This window comes from Athalia rosae, chromosome 5 (genome assembly GCF_917208135.1).
Source record: "Athalia rosae chromosome 5, iyAthRosa1.1, whole genome shotgun sequence".
Lineage (NCBI taxonomy): Eukaryota > Metazoa > Arthropoda > Insecta > Hymenoptera > Athaliidae > Athalia > Athalia rosae.
Window position 1 is genome coordinate 6,260,496 of NC_064030.1, and position 16,837 is coordinate 6,277,332.

General features: G+C 37.8%; 4 protein-coding genes across 7 annotated transcripts in view; 2 read left to right on the forward strand and 2 right to left on the reverse strand.

Annotated features, from left to right (window-relative positions):
* LOC105685883 (N-alpha-acetyltransferase 15, NatA auxiliary subunit) overlaps positions 1-4,957 on the forward strand; it is a 36,495-nt gene extending 31,538 nt beyond the window's left edge. The window contains exons 12-15 of one of the 2 annotated variants that reach the window (XM_020852313.2): positions 2,063-2,256; positions 2,331-2,439; positions 2,669-3,213; positions 3,296-4,957. In XM_020852313.2, the coding sequence (XP_020707972.2) occupies positions 2,063-2,256; positions 2,331-2,439; positions 2,669-3,189 (824 nt within the window). In that variant the 3' untranslated portion in view covers positions 3,190-3,213; positions 3,296-4,957. Of the gene's footprint in view, positions 1-2,062; positions 2,257-2,330; positions 2,440-2,668 lie in introns of both variants that reach the window. The other variant, XM_012400334.3, reaches the window with a different exon arrangement.
* Positions 4,958-5,603: 646 nt separating this feature from the next.
* Positions 5,604-7,290, reverse strand: LOC105685885 (deoxycytidylate deaminase). The gene is made up of 4 exons (XM_012400339.3): positions 7,018-7,290; positions 6,695-6,930; positions 6,371-6,584; positions 5,604-6,229 (listed from the first exon to the last, which is right to left on the reverse strand). The coding sequence occupies exons 1-4, from the start codon at positions 7,074-7,076 to the stop codon at positions 6,130-6,132; spliced, it is 609 nt and encodes a 202-aa protein (XP_012255762.2). The 5' UTR covers positions 7,077-7,290; the 3' UTR covers positions 5,604-6,129.
* Positions 7,291-7,814: 524 nt separating this feature from the next.
* On the forward strand, positions 7,815-11,521 carry LOC105685851 (probable cytochrome P450 301a1, mitochondrial). 2 transcript variants are annotated; one of them, XM_048655113.1, is made up of 10 exons: positions 7,815-7,963; positions 8,966-9,407; positions 9,519-9,635; positions 9,703-9,779; positions 9,854-10,055; positions 10,151-10,313; positions 10,407-10,576; positions 10,668-10,746; positions 10,835-11,038; positions 11,126-11,521. In XM_048655113.1, the coding sequence occupies exons 1-10, from the start codon at positions 7,843-7,845 to the stop codon at positions 11,231-11,233; spliced, it is 1,683 nt and encodes a 560-aa protein (XP_048511070.1). In that variant the 5' UTR covers positions 7,815-7,842; the 3' UTR covers positions 11,234-11,521. The 2 variants fall into 2 exon arrangements, with proteins under 2 accessions (XP_048511070.1, XP_048511071.1); XM_048655114.1 differs by having other exon boundaries at positions 7,907-8,104.
* LOC105685846 (probable cytochrome P450 301a1, mitochondrial) lies at positions 11,371-16,687 on the reverse strand. Of its 2 annotated transcripts, XM_012400281.3 has the most exons (11): positions 16,430-16,687; positions 15,566-15,796; positions 14,668-14,914; positions 13,575-13,691; positions 13,389-13,465; positions 13,127-13,322; positions 12,759-12,927; positions 12,362-12,531; positions 12,196-12,274; positions 11,860-12,069; positions 11,371-11,776 (listed from the first exon to the last, which is right to left on the reverse strand). In XM_012400281.3, exons 2-11 carry the CDS (start codon positions 15,783-15,785, stop codon positions 11,669-11,671), a joined length of 1,593 nt encoding a protein of 530 aa, XP_012255704.2. In that variant the 5' UTR covers positions 15,786-15,796; positions 16,430-16,687; the 3' UTR covers positions 11,371-11,668. The 2 variants fall into 2 exon arrangements, with proteins under 2 accessions (XP_012255704.2, XP_048511072.1); XM_048655115.1 differs by lacking the exons at positions 14,668-14,914; positions 16,430-16,687 and having other exon boundaries at positions 15,566-15,734.
* Between the last annotated feature and the right edge of the window lie 150 nt (positions 16,688-16,837).

Below are 16,837 nucleotides of genomic sequence, written 5' to 3' on the forward strand. Positions count from 1 at the left end.
ACATTCGGCAATATTTATATTGGATAAGGAAGTCGGATAGAAATTTTCAGCTTTTATCGTCACGATCGGACAGAAGTTGGTGGTAATTATATAGCCACATAGTCACGTTACCTGCAGATGCATGGCTTATCGAGAATGTCACCCATTCGCAGAAATTATTATTACCACATCTTTTTAATCGGCAGGTATCGTTGAAGTATAGGTATGATATGCCTGAAACCATGAGCGCTCTGTAAACTAGACATGCATACGTCAGTGATTCTGGTTGATCCACATTCCTGACGGAAACTCATAAGGCGTGCAAGGTCCTCTCGAGCCAAGGCTAAAAAAATTCCGCGTATATACATACGTATGTACATCAACTCTGATGCAAAAATATTGTAAATCTAAAGAAAAGCCACGAGAGAGCAGAATGATCTCATCTGGCATTGAATGTAATCTCTTTGGTGAAATAGAATTGAAAATAAAAAAAAAAAAAAAAAGAGAAAAGGAACGTTCAAGCGCCGATGAGCATAATTTCAGCTCACCTAATCTTTTTTTTTTCCCTTTCTCATTATAATTTTCATTGACGTTTGATGTTCCGTGAATCACTGATGAACGCTCTCTCTCTCGAATTAGGATATCTATACCGATCTTGATACGATAACTAATTTATCACTCGGTCAAATCTATAGAAGAAGCGTTGGCAGACGGAAATGTTTTGAAATTCAGGATGAACCTTGTTCAGTTTTTATTATTCTTTGATTAAAATTTCTATACGTATATACGTGTATTTATTATTCTTGAAAATTCGCAATCTCGTCGCCCACCGCAGGGGCCTGTACGTACCATTATAGTATCATTGACGGTGGGCGTAGGTTGACTTATTATACTCTGTAGCGTTTCAATCCGTATGAATTTTGTTGTTGAATCTCCGAAAACCACAATACTGCAATTTAATTGAGCGATGCGTATGCGGCGTAACGTCGATCGTTATAAATCTATGTTTAATTATTATATCCCGTATAATTGCCCCCGCTATTACATCTGGAAGGTACGCGTATGAGTATGTATGGAATAGATCATGGTCAATACCGCCTACATATTTATTATCATTTATTCGTTCCCACGCTTATAGTCGCATCTAAAAAAGGGACTGAGGAGTGACATTCATCGGTAACTAACTAACGTATATGCTATTTCAATTTACTTACGAGTCGCCGTAAGAATTTCATGTGTATTATATAAGGAATACGTACGTAACTGACTTCGCCGATTACTCTACGTTTTTACATGTTTATTAATAAAGCGAAAAATATTTGCCAATCTTTGCCTAAAATGTGTATACCGTATATAATTTCTAATAACTTTTATAGTGTTACAGTTTCTTTTTTAGTCGAAATCGGGCAAACGAAAGGGATAATGAATAATATGAGAAATACAAATGTAAAAGAAAGAAGGAAAAATGTACATACACGAGGGGAAAAAGACTGAATTGCACGTAAAAGTGTATTTTTACGTAACGATATACGTCAGTAGGAAGCGTAAAAACGCAACGAAACATGGAAGGAGAATATAGGAATGTCTGAAGCAATTGTTTCGCTATTTACGTCCGAATTTACGGAGCATGGCATATACGCTTAATCCGCACAATGTTTTAATAATATGTATGGATATATATACTTACATTAAATATTTCTTATATAATTGGAAAGCGCGCGCGCGATTTTCATTTTATAATATAAAATTAATGCATTGGTAATTAAAACCGCGGAATATAGGGAGGCACGCGGGCAGCTGTCTGCGCTGCCCGTTGAACAGGATGAATGTATTATAGCGTAATAATCGGGATGGGCGCCGTAGTTTTATTCTACGTTTTCTGCTTTGTTGCATAAAGTGAATGGAATTTTATCGAAGAGATTACGCGATGCTCTACATTCGCGTTATTGCCATGCCCACCCCCTGAATATATGGGTTAATCTTGCGGAGATCGATGCCCGATAACTTTCAATTTTGGAAATGTAGCCCTATAAAATTCTGTGGATACGTATCTGAATCGAGCTTCCGTTGAAATTTTTTACAGAAAACTTGGCCCCGTCGGAATTGAAGAAGCTGAGGAATAAGCAAAGGAAACAACGTAGGAAGGCGGAACTCGAAAGGCAGCAGGCTGCTCATGCCCAAGAAAAAAGAGAACAGCATAACAAATCCCGACAACAAGCTGATCCTGATCTCGAACAACCGACTCTTGATGAACTCATCCCAGAAAAATTAGAGAGGGTGAGGAACTATCCGTTGTTCAATAAGCTAATTTTCTCATCTCAATCTAATTATCATTGCGTTATTGTATGCAGACTGAAGATCCATTGGAACAGGCCGTCAAGTTCTTGCAACCCCTGCAGGAGCTGGCTTCTGACAGAATAGAAACTCATCTAATGGCCTTTGAGATATACTACCGTAAAGGCGAGTTGATACATTTCGTCGTTAATATTTTTCATATTCATAAGGATGTTTCCAAATCTTGTTAATATTTTCCATGAAAGAAATGAGCGCAATTTTTCAGTTATAAAAGTTGCGAAACGGTATAATCATTCGTTAATGTTAAATTTCAACAAATTATGTAATTCTTTCCAAATTAGATTACACCGTAAATAAATACAGAGAGTTATTTGAACGGTTTTCAACTCTACAGGTCGGACTCTTCTGATGCTTCAATCGATAAAACGTGCGCATAATCTGGATGCGAATAATCCAGACTTGCATGCTTGTTTGGTACGATTTCTCCTACATATTGCTGCCAATCCACTGGAAGGACCCGTTGCAGATGTAGTGAAGCGGCAAACGACGTCAATATTCTCTAACTTCGATGCGGCCGAATTGAACACGGAATTTTTGAAGAAAAATAATAAATCCTTGCCACATCTACTCCAAGGAGCGCGGATGCTGCACTTATTGGATCCTTCTGCTCAAGCAAAGGCTTTGTCGTTGGCTAGTCAAATCGACGGGTTGGACGGAGTGACTCTAGAGACGTGTACTCGAGTTTTGGAAGCACTGAGAAACGAAGATTTAGGGGTTTGCGACCAGGCGATAGCAGATTTCACCGCACAATGTGAAAAACGCTTTCCTTACGCGACTGCGTTTCGACCCCCAGAGTCAAACGCTACTAGCAACCATCAAGCCGTGACTACAGTCAGCGATATAGTTAGGGAGTGAAGAGTTCGGTCTGCGTTGAAACACGTAAAGTATAATTAGAATTTATATAAATTTGCGGATAATTAATCAATAAGCATGTAATATATTAACTGTTCCTGGTGCACAGAAGTTCATCAAGTGAGCAATGGCCGGGACAGTGCTGGATAAACAATCTTAACAAATTGATATGACAAACGTACGACTGTGTTTCAACATAGTCAAGAATTTTAAAAACAAAAGGACGGCGTAGTTAAGATTAAATATTAATTAATTGGAACAGATCGATCAGGCTCTTAGAATTCAAGCTGATTCAAGAGCTACGGACATAAGAGCGAAGAGTGTGGAACGTTTAGTGTACAGGGTGCAGTGTTTTAAATATTAAGGCGTGCAAGAGTAAAATTGGTACAAAAAGACAAGACTTGCATATGTAGGACTCGCGCATACACGCACACAACACACGCATACACACAGACAAATCTATGAAGAAAACACTTCGGACATCCACGCGCGTACATACATACACGGAAAACAAAATCCATGAATATTTGTACTCGATATTAAACTGTAATACCTCCAACGATGCCTGAAACAATGCTCTACTGTGTAGAGCATCGCAGCTAGGTAACATTCGAGAGCGCTAAGACTGTACCCTGCGTCTCCATCGCTGCCATTGTGTATGAGTTTTGAGTTACACCATGTGCTGATATCCGATCCTTGTGTGATCGATTGTCGTATGATCAATTGAATCGTAAAATTTAGCGATTGAGAAAATGTTCTTTTCTAACTTTAGGAAGTAATACTTACGTAGGACCTAGGAAGCTGTTCATTCACCATATTATTGCGTAAACGAAACATCGATATAAACAAAAAAAAGCGAAAATAACAACCAGTTATTTCAATGAATTGAACTCTTCACCAATAATCGTGCGGAACTATTCATACTGCTAATGATCTTCTTTTTTCAATCCGTCATTTTTAGATTGTTATCGCCGCCTTGCTTCAATTACCTTTCAATTTCCTAATATCTTTCCATGTAGATTGTTTGTCTTTCATTCTTATTCATCCCATCATCCACACCCATATGAATCGATAGTTTGTTACTTTCCCATATCCCACCTTCTCAACCAATCAAGCCAATGAATTAGCCAAATATTCACAATTCGAATCATAATTACAATGATTCATAATTGCAGGCATAGATCATATTGCTTTTGCGTGATTTTAATTGATAGATAATTGATTTGAGGATCGGGTTAAAAAACGAAAGGAATAGCAGGAATAAGGCTTTCTTCATTAGTATGGATTTAGTATGGCACTTTGAATTATTCGTTGGATAGTAGTGATTAAATGATAAAATAATTCATCAGATCTTGATGCATGGTGGAAGCATGGTCACAGGCTCGTTTCATATATTTATTTCATCTGTACCTATGTACTAAATACATAAATATGGAGGTACACTTTTTTTTCGTAAATATATATTAATTGTACAATGATTTGTGATTGTTTCTGCTGGCTATAAGTATGCGGCTCAAAATCTATTGCGAAATGTCGAAATATATGGATATCTTGGAAAAAATCAGAGAATTAGAACTTTCAATGTTAACCCGCCAATGCTAACATGTCACTAACTGTTCTAACGTACCTAAAGTTAATTAGTGAACTTTGTTTTACACTCAGATAACAAACGTCACGGCTGTGCAGTCCCATGTTGAGAACAATAAAGAAGCACAGAGAGATAGAAAGAAATAATGTCAACATGAGAAATAAATCATTGAATTAAAATAGATATAGAATGCATTTTGAATTAAGGATAAATTTGAATATAATAAGATTGGCGAAACTCTTGGCGCGCGTACCGCTTGGCTACGGCCGGCAATATTTGTACAACGTTCATATAGTCTGTTTGGAACCACGAACGAAAACATTGCACCTTTTTAAATATCATCATCTTATGACGGATAAAATTCTTGTTTTGATGTTTCGCGCAAGAATAAGTGATGAGGGTTGCTCTTATCTTCTAAAATGAATTATGCAGAGTACAATGGGTCGATATGGAATAAATATACAAAAAATTATGAATCTAATTGTCTGACATTTAGTATTCGTAATAAAAAATTCTCTTACAGGTTTCTAGGAGCAAGTTGTATTTCTACGTAACTCTTCTCCGTTAATAAAAAAAAAAATAAAATAAACAAATAATCTATTAGACCATTGGGTATAACAATTATTATGACTTTCTGCGCAATTGTCGGAACTCTCGATAAATTATACATCACTATGTATTCATAGATGTACGACGTATACAGAAGGAATTTGGAACGTTTGGTTTTATTCGCCAACGTTTGCAAATTGTAGAACTATGCTTAAGTAATGGTTTTTTTACTATGCAAGTGGAAGAGAAAAAGGAGTAATTGAAATGTATTCCAGCTATGTACGATGGATTTAAAATTTATTTTACATCGTCGCTCAGATTGGATTAAAACAAGGAGCAAAGTGCGTCGAGTTTTGATTAGAATCATTAAACCGCAAAAGCGTTCACATTTGTATAATATTTGAATCAGAGTCGCACTTGTGTCATTATACTTATTATTATTCATGTATTATTACCAAGTTGTTACATTTTCTAGTAAAATATCTTATTCATATTATTTATTTGCTAAACCCCATTTTCATCAAGTGAAGAGTGAAGTTGACAACGCTGTATAGACCTAAAATAAGAGAAAAGTCATCTCTTTCTGCATTTGTACCTATAATTAATCATATTTTATATGTAAATACAAGGCGTTGATCCCTTTTGAGGATAAGAATAACCAGCAATATCACAATTCAGATTTTAAAGTGTTATCATCCATTGGTTAACACTACTTTAAAAGGGTCAACACAAAATGTCAAAAGAAATAAAAAATAAAATCTGTTTATAAAGAACATCGTCTCCTGATATACAACTGATCAATGAGGTCAATGATCCTTGGATGGCGTCTGTGGCAGCTGCGTCATGGCATTCCAATTTATTGCTTCAAAGTCAATCACGATTCTAGCCGCCTTTGGTATGAATTGCCTTGAATATGAACACCCATTTGAAATTATATAACATGTACATGATACTAGAAACTCTAGATATATTTTCATTCCATATCTATAGTTAGAGCACAAAACATGTCAATAGTGTACTTTGAAATCTAAAAATCATCTAAAGTACCTGTACTGAACTCCTGATGCATCAAACATTTTTTTCGCTGCAATAGTCTCAACTTTTTCAGAGTGTTTATCTGACATGTATACGACAAGCCTGATCCGAGACTGGATGATAATTTTTGCACATTCGTTACATGGAAACAAACCTACATAAATCGTACAATCCTTCACATCGGCTGAATTTTTATTCAATATAGCATTTGTCTCGGCATGGCATACTAGAAAAAAATAATCCCATACTAAGTATATTAAGTAAAAGTAAGTGTTGAAAACCGTTAAAATTTGAATGCATTCATATGTATCCTGATTTCAGCTCAACAGTTCTTACCATAGAGGTACTTGGTTTCTAATACATTGGGACTGTTCTTGTCCCATGGGAATTCGTCATCATCACATCCTATGGGCATCCCATTGTATCCTACACCAACGATTTTTTTATCTTTGTTGACTATGCAGGCACCAACTTGGGTAGATGGATCCTTGCTACGTTTGGCCGCAAGGAATGCTATTGCCATAAAGTATTCGTCCCATTCTATGTGATCCTTCCTTTTTCCCATCACCTGTCTGCAATAAAGTATACAGGTAAATGAAAAATATAATCGTTAAAAACGAAAGATCAATGAATGCATTAACTACTTAACAATTAATTACCGTGGCTTTTCTGCAGAATCTGGAGAATTCCTTGTGATTGGATGACTGACTTTTTCCATACTGCTACTACAAAATTTTTCTACCAACTGGGTGCTAAGGTTATGGAACCGGCTGGCGTTGACAGGAGAGCAGCTGAGATCTCTAGCCTATTATTGAGGTTTTAAACCACGTGATATACGACATGTGTAATTCCATTCTATTCGCCAATTTGGCAGCTAATGAACGAATCATGGTTATTGACCAATAAAACCCACTGAACTAGAACACCCAATTCAGTAGTTCCACCCAATTCTCCATTAGGAATTACTTGATTGGACGAACGCCTGTAAAACAAATGTGATCAAGCGATTCAAATTATATTTTCAAACCCTAATCTCATTCTATTCGCCAATTTTTCAGCCAATAAACTAGTTCGGAAATCTTCAACATAAGAGTATTGGCTAGTAGCGAGTAGGATTTCTTCCAATCAGACAACAGCGCAGGTATCGGTGCCAATTTGAAATTTTGCCTTCTGCATATCTTTATGATATTTCTCTCGACTTTACAGGAAGATAGAAACCAAATTTTTCAGGGATATTGTCCACAGAACTGATTACAACCAATTTAGATAGGACGTACGTGACGTCCTGACATTGAGGAGTGAAGAACTTGTCTAAAATGCACGATTTTCGAACTCCACTTTGCCGGTTGTCCGCCTATAGAAATACCTGCACTAAAATAATACACGGAGAATGTCGAGATTTACTTCAATCTTAGTGGAGGTGGAAGGCATTCCAATTGGGAGAAGAGAGGAATACCTACGTTTCAGGGCTGTGAAGCTTGACCATGTTACTACTTCTACTTCCGAGTAAGATAGAGTGGGAGACAAGCCGCAAAGCCAACATACCTGAATCGTATAGTATACGCACAGTGCTCGAGCGAGTAGCAGTTTCAGTATCGGGTCTGGGTGCGTTTTTTCTTCGTCTGTGTACTCAATTAATTAATATAACTGTTCTTCGTGTAACAGTAAATTGCGAAACGTATCATAAGAATATATGAACAAGTGAATTATTAGGTGAAATTTACTGTTCTACTGAATTAAAATAAAGTAGGTAACATTATTTCTTCACGTGATAGGGTGTATTGCGCTATAGAATCTTATACATGCGATGCAAGAAGTTTATAATCTTTTTTCTTATTTGCATTATTCGCATTCGTACAGAATTTCAATGAATTCATTAGGCCACAAATCTGTTTATAGATATATGATTTGAATTTTCCCAGATATAATAGTGTAATCAACGCAAATATATAACTTAAATTCAAACTGCAATATATTACGAGGCACAAAAAAATTCGGGAAATCATCTCTACAATGATTTAAAGTTCACCAATCCCATAAGTTGTCGCCTCAGCTAGAGCGTTCATTTAGAGTGAAAGTAGCTCAGCTGTGGCAAGCGCGTGCGTTGCCGCAATTCATGGCACAGATAAAGTTTTGAATTATCTGGTAAACCCGGTCATATATTTCCTCGATATTATACTGAATTAAATTAGCAACAAAAAACTCATCACTTCTTTGTTCATAACTATTCGATTCCGTTTGTGGATGTTGCAAATATATCTATATACGTAACAGACGCAGACAAACTTACATCAGGATCATTACGAATGTCATCGTTGACAAATACATATATTGTTGCCTCAACTTTCGCCGACAACTTCATCAATTACACCAGCGATTATCACACTCCGGAAAATTGCTGCAATATCTTAATCACCAATGTCAATTATGATGCAGCACTTTCCCTGCTCTTGGTACTCTCTTCTAAATTACAACTCGATTCCTTATAGTAACCGCGACCTTCCATCATTCATGTACCTCGAGTGAACGTCAAAATGACGATTACAAGTAATTTATCGTTAGCGATTCTTTGGTGCTCAACAATCAAAATTTAAATAATTCCACCAGCCTTCGCCATGGGGAGACACTTCAGATGGCATCCGGTCGTTCTAAGGAACTTTTGCACCCAAGTGACAACCCTTGGTAAAAACTCAACGACCTCACAAACAGCTGAATTTTCGAATGCTCTGCCTTACAACTCTATACCAGGGCCAAAGCCGCTTCCAATATTGGGTAACACTTGGAGATTATTGCCCATCATCGGGCAATACAAAATTTCAGATGTAGCAAAAATTTCTGAACTATTTTACGAGCATTATGGAAAAATCGTGAGACTCAGTGGCCTCGTCGGACGTCCGGACCTTTTATTCGTCTACGATGCTGATGAGATAGAAAAAATATATCGTCACGAAGGACCGACTCCTTTTAGACCTTCGATGCCATGTCTCGTACACTACAAGGGTACCGTGCGCAAGGAATTCTTCGGGGATTTGCCAGGGGTTGTTGGAGTGTTAGTGTTTCAATTTCACCTCATCTTTTTCCAATGAATACCATCGAAATTTTATGCATTAAAATAGACCGTCTGTATATTGAGCTATACGAATCCTTCCCGCTATTTTAGTCACGGTGAACCTTGGAGGGAATTTCGAACACGTGTGCAAAAGCCAGTCCTACAGCCTCTGACGGTTAGAAAGTACATTCAACCCATCGGGGTGGTCACCGATGACTTCATCGAAAGGTAAGACAACTACAGTCGTGACCACACTTACGAATAGCTGTCTCATAAACGTATACAAATATTTTAGAATGGAAGAGATCAAAAGGGACGATGGTGAATTACCCGCAGATTTCGATAATGAAATTCATAAATGGGCTCTGGAATGTACGTATGAAAAAGATTTTATTCCTTAGTCCAGGGATGTTGTACAAGTCTTCTGATAATTATCTATTATCCAGGCATCGGAAGAGTCGCACTTGACGTCAGGCTCGGTTGCCTTGGAGCAAATTTAGCACCAGACTCTGAACCGCAAAAAATTATTGACGCCGCTAAATATGCCCTGAGAAATGTTGCTGTTTTGGAACTGAAAGCACCCTTTTGGAGATACATTCCAACCCCCCTGTGGACCCGTTATGTTCGCAACATGGACTATTTTATTAAGTAAGTGACTGAGCTGGTTGACTAAAAATCGAAATTATAAGTGCTGCAGCTGATCGCCATTGCATTGCTAATAAAATACGTGAATTCTACGATAGAATTTGCATGAAGCACATAGACGAAGCGATGGAGAGGCTTAAGACCAAAAAGTCGGTTAGCGAAGCCGACCTATCTTTGGTAGAGAGAATCTTAGCTAAGGAAACTGATCCCAAAATGGCGTATATTCTTGCATTGGATCTTATCCTAGTTGGCATCGATACCGTGAGTATTTTCGAACTGATAATTAATTATATAATGCGCCCATTGCAACATAACATTTAGAATAGAACCTGAACATCACGTGTACGATTGCAGATTTCGATGGCGGTTTGTTCGATTCTTTATCAATTAGCTACGAGACCTGAAGAACAGGAAAAGATGCATCAGGAGCTACTGAGGGTTCTTCCGGATCCCAATGTGCCCATCACCACGCAACATCTGGACCAAGCTGTTTACATGAAGGCATTTATCCGCGAAGTATTTAGGTATTTATAACCAGAGTCGGGTGCTATAATTATCGGAGATCGTGATACATGATCAGTCTTGATATATCTGGTATCATTGTGTCATTTTCAGAGTGTACTCTACGGTTATTGGTAACGGAAGAACACTTCAAAACGATACTGTGATATGCGGCTACAAAGTACCTAAAGGGGTGAGTCAGCGCGATGCTTTGAAGACCATGCCATAAAAATTGATGCGGTGTAAAGAATGATATTTTTCCGTTATTCACCTTTTTACAGATTCAAGTCGTTTTTCCAACGCTAGTAACAGGCAATATGGAAGAATACGTCTCTGACGCAAAAACGTTTAAGCCTGAAAGGTGGCTGAAAGAATGTCCGGAACAGAAGCTACATCCGTTCGCGTCGCTTCCATATGGATATGGAGCTCGGATGTGTCTTGGAAGGAGATTCGCTGACCTAGAGATGCAGGTTCTTTTGACAAAGGTATTATGCTTGATTTATTCTTTGCCTATTTCTAGTCTAATCAGAGACGAAAATTAAAACCGTCTTTTTTATCTCAATCTACTTCAGCTCATTCGCTCCTACAAGTTGGAGTATCACCACGAGCCTTTAAACTATAAAGTAACCTTCATGTACGCACCTGATGGTGAACTTAAATTCAAAATGCTGAAAAGATAAGTAAGTACAAAACAATACGGGGAACGGTATTATATTCAAAAAGCTCCATTAATTCGCCTGACGTGAATGAACCTTGCACACGTTATTCGTGCCCCTCTGCGGATGATGGAATAAGGATGGAAAAAACGTACGAAGCCTTTTATTTGTATAATTTTGTATTTATATAATTTGTATATAAAAAATGAAGAAATCTGCTCTGATCGCAGCAATGGTACGTGTAACGTCCAACTTTAAATTATCGTTGTTGCTATTGATAACATTTAATCGCAATACATTTTTCACCGTCTACTTGGTTAATTTTTCTTATTTTTTTTCTCAAACTGATGCGTTGACATTAATTTATTTGAAAATTACAGCATAAGATTTTTCCCCTGGTGACCTGAGACACAATTTTGACAAGTTATCGATCAAAATAGATTCATCAATAAATTATAATTATCTATCGATCATTTTAATCTTTAGAGGTCCGTTGGGTGTATACATTGGATCTATGTGATAGTCTAATTTTTCATGATGGTATTCTAGTTTGAACGCCTGCACGATCTGAAACAGAAAATGAAAGAATCACAGATGTTCGCAATAGCGTCATATGATCATATTAGAATTCGGAAAATTCAAAAACGCACCTTGGCGATCACAGTAATCATCTCCAATTCGGCAAATCGCCTGCCAAGACACATGCGGCGTCCGTAACCAAAGGGTAATGATGCAAAAGCGTGTTTTACTCCGTGAGTTATATCACTTCCGGCCATCCATCGTTCTGGCATAAATTCATCACTGTCTGGGAAGTAGCGATCCTGGTTACTGATCACGTAATGTTGAAATACTATTTGGACCTACGAATGTACGAGGAATGTAAAATAATTCGGAATAACTGCAGCAAAACCCGAAACGATCTACACATGAAGAATGGCATGTACTATAATATGCACAAGCATGTATAAATGATTATGCATACTAACACCTTCAGGTATTTGGTAGCCCCCGATGACCGTGTCTTTCGTCATACAACGTCCGTTACCGATTACAACAGGATACATTCTGCAAAATAAGTTGACAGGAATTATTATTCAGAGTAAAAAGAAACAAAAAAATTCCTATTCCAGGCTCTCGGATGTACTTGTATACCTCAGGGTTTCTTTTATGCAGGCTTTCAGGTACTTCATTTCTTCAAGATGCCCCGCCGCTATTGGGAGTCCAGGCTGAGGTAACACCCTTGATACTTCTTCGTAAAGACGCTTTTGCTTCTCGGGATGTAGAGCAAGCTGATAAAGTACCGAGGCTACCGCATTCGACGTCTGTAAGTGAAAACCCAGAAACGTGTGATGTTTATAAAGCATCAAACGTACAGATTGGCATCTGCAGTTGCACAATACGATATATTACATAGCAACAGTTTCTATTCTAATTAATGTATTCCAAATCATTCTGGTCAATCTTCTGATACGTGCTTATGTGAGAAATGGGACGGTGGCTTATTAGAAAAGCTAATTGGAATCGGGGCGCAATTTCATAACATACTAACTGTGTCTATGCCGACGAGGAATAAATCCAGGGCTGTTATAGTTGCGATTTTTGGCCCGGTCTCCATCGCGAGTAATCTTTCCAAAAGTGAAGGTTCGTTGTGTTCACCGCCATCAATGTTTTTCATCTTTGCTTTAGCGAGCGCCAATTCGATGTGCTTGGACGTGATTCTGTAAGTATTACCAGAAATCGTACGTGCTCGTATAAACAGCTTGTCTAACTAATGATCAAAAAAAAAATAAGTGAAATACATAAATGGACGAGAAGTTGGAATCAACCACGAGGATTTGGATCCTTGAACCAAGGAGTTCAAATTTCGAGGGTGAAATTGATATAAAATAAAATAGGTATAACGCAAACGCCTCTCACTCGACTATCGTGTCCAGAGCATTAACGTATTTTTGCCAGGTGGGCGTGCTGAAGAGTTTCCAAAATGGGACTTTTAACTCGAGGACACCGACGTTTTTGAAAAATACATTCACAGCATCGATAAGTTGCTGAGTTTCTACGGGCGCGTCGTCGTCCAAACAACCCAATCTGACGTCCAAAGCCACCCGAGCTATTGCTACAATAAAAATTATTCACACCGGCTCATTTAATTCAACTTTGTACAATTAATTGTACTACTCACATTCCAGAGACCACTTGTGAATTTCATTGAGAAAATGATCTGGTGTTTCATCGTCATCGTCGCGTACTTTTTTTATCCTGAAACGTGCACAATGAACTCTAATTTCCAGCACACAGTCATAAATTTTTTTTACTTTTTTTTCGGTCTCATTTTATCGTAAAATTCTCATCGCGAATCGTCATATACCTTTGGACAAAAGCTTCGCTAGCTTCCTGTACTGCACCAACGTACAATTTCGCAGTTCTCGGTTGTAGCATCACCTGCTGTACTTTGCTGCGAAAATTATACCAGCTCTCTCCATGCCTGAAATGGTGTGAAAATTCATTAACTATTCCGTATCGTATGGTATACGTCTTATAGAGGTCCAGGATACATGAGAAACGAGTATTTAAATTTTTCATTCGGAAACTCTTCCGTGTCGCTAGTAATTCGGGCTGAATTGAATATGCACAAGCGATATAAAACTCGGATTTCGAATAAATGGTAATCATCTGTAATTGAGTATACGTTCATCTAAAACAGACTTTCGAATGAATATTATACGCCTATTATATTATACCCCGTTTTCTGCATGATGGAAGTAATCAAAAAATTATAGATTATATACACCGAGACTTTCTATTCGTGCAGAAGATGATTGTCACAGAAATTGCAAAATTATGAACCTCATACAGTAAATTGTTCGTTTCTTAAACGATTAAATACGTCTTGCGAGATTCACCCAAGGAAATGAGTCTAGCAGTTTTCAATTTCCGTTCAGAATCTGCAAGAGTCTGCGATCGTTTTACTCTCTCTTTCGCATCGCCTTATCGCATGTAAAAACTTCCGCTAAATAATATCGCGATATTGCAGTTATTATTTGAGGTTTACGTTATTCTAATTATAAGTTACACAAATCATTAAATTTTTTTAACAAACCCAACGCTCCGTGATTGTTGTAAATGTGTCAGGATGTAGAAACGGACTTTTTAAGATCATCGTGATTGCGGACATTGGATGAAAATGCATAAGAAAATTGTAACAAAAGGTTTTATAGCGGAGCAATTATACAGTACGATGGAAGTTCGTCATAATGCGATTATCAGTTGCGCCTATACATATAGGAGCGGTCTAATTGATGTTCGCGGAGCGGAAAGTACTTTGTAGTTTCCCATTGAACATACGACACGTGTAGTTTTAAATGCGCGGTGTCCTCAAATGTTTTTCCTAAAGAATTCCATAACAGACTAGCTTTCAGAGATAGATATTTCAGAAATGGGTAGAGATATGTATTTCTTACACTGCGATGACCCCCGCGTCCTCCCCAAAGAAATCCTTTCTCAGAACATGTTTGTAATAATTCAAAGAAGGCATGGATGGCCGATGGGGCATTTTTTCTTCCTGGCGAAAGACGCGCTCTATTTCGTTTGCGTCGTACAAAAAAATCATATCCGGCCGGCCCAGAAGACCACCGATTTTAACTACCTCGCCGTACTTCTTATGAAGACGTTTAGAGACCTTGTCGACATGTTCGATTTGAAAATTACCTGAAATCAAACAGGTAAACGAAACTCACTGTATAATTACCACATAGTTTATCCCCGTAAGATCCTCTGGTATTATTTGGCGGTTGATAATTCTGAAAATTCGTCACGCTCGACAAACTTAGTAACTCATGTACGCTTATAGATACATAAATACCTATGTATTCTGTGTTAACATATGTGTTGTAATTTATTACAGGTACAATTTATGTTAAATAGAAGTGAAAAAAAATTTCTAACGCACGTGCTCGTTTTAATAAAAATCGCTTAGTTTATCATCAGCCAATTAATAAGCCCCTCAACTTTTGACATAATTTAAATGAAAAAATTCAATTCGGGATATATTTCAAAAGATGCGTGGCCCAAACTCCTCGTGTATATAGATCATTATAAACTAGATATATATTTTGTTTATTGTATTCAGTCCCAAATGAATGTTTGGAGGAACTTTCACTTAGATAGGTACTACACAGCGATTGTCATACCTATAACACCGACGTTTTATACCGTACCATACTTCATTTTAGCCCTCGCGAGCTGTTCTGCGTAAGTAGCGCGTTAAGTTTTCGGAAGAACACGAAAATTAGCATCGCTTTCCACATAATGCGTATTATTTATAAAGAAAATTTTCAACATTCATAGCATCTTTCTCACCAATATAAGGTAGAAATCTCCATGTATTCCCAAGAAATGGCACAGGCCTTGGCCCAGGAACTTGTGTGTAGGGCTTGGCCCGGATCCAGTCAAAATCCACAGCGTGATCATCGACAGGTTTCTCTAAAGATCCTGTTACGTTGGGAGAGACTGCCCTCGAGCATTTTTCTCGGACGATTTTTGGCACGCAACGTAGCCGGAAAGGACGTAAATTGGCCATCCTTTAAGCCTCTGCAAAAATATGTCCCGCTATCAGAAATAATACACACCACAATGGTGACATGCAAAGCGCTCCGTCGTGTTCGAATCGTTTTTTTTCGTGACATTTGTGTAAGTGTATCTTTTCCCACGTAGTTTTCTGTTTCGTACATGTGTACATATAGGTACATGAGGTATATAGGTATACATATGTATATGCCCACACGTGGGTAACGGTCCTACGAAATTTCCCAGCTTTGTTTCGCGAGATGAAATCCTCATCATAGAACGCGTAGTATAAAGTGTGTTCGATAGAACAGACAAATTTTTAAATTATTATTTAAGCGATCAACATCACATTATTGCTATTTTACATCCGCCAATAATGAGTTTTCATGCGATACTGAATAAAGCATCACACCTGATGGAATAAGATCGCGGGTAAAATTTGTCAAGTCAAGCTTACGAGAATTTAAATTAGCCCTTTGATTTTGAAATTCTCGCTCGATTATGTACCAGTAACCCACTTAAAATAGACAGCACGTGTGTTATTTTATCTATTCATCTAATCGAACTCATACCGAAATTTCAAGCGTGGAAACCATTGCAATCTCTTGACTTAAAAATTAAGAGTAAATTAGGAATTTTTTATGAAAAAAAACTCACGCGTGTGCAACAGTGAGATGACCTGGACGCAGGCTGCAATCGCACCAGAAAAGGTGCAGTTCTCTTGTAAGGAATCGGATGGTCCTCTTGCGAATAATTTCACAGCTCGTAAGGGAAAAGATAAAATAAAAAGTAAACCACCCAACTACACTTGGCGTAAAAATTAGACACTCTTGAACGCGTTGTAGTGTTTTCTTTCTAAACCGACGAGATACCAAATGTAATATTAGGCACGAGTTGTACTCCGCGGTTTTACCTGTCCCTTGACGTCAGCCGAGGAAGTCATATGCGGGGATAGCGAGAGAAGGGGTTTCGGATCTCATGGTCAGATAATCACCGTGTGCTAAATCATCTTTTGGAAGATCTGCGGTCCATTGAATTCAAAACAAAAATGTTCCTCTTTCAAAA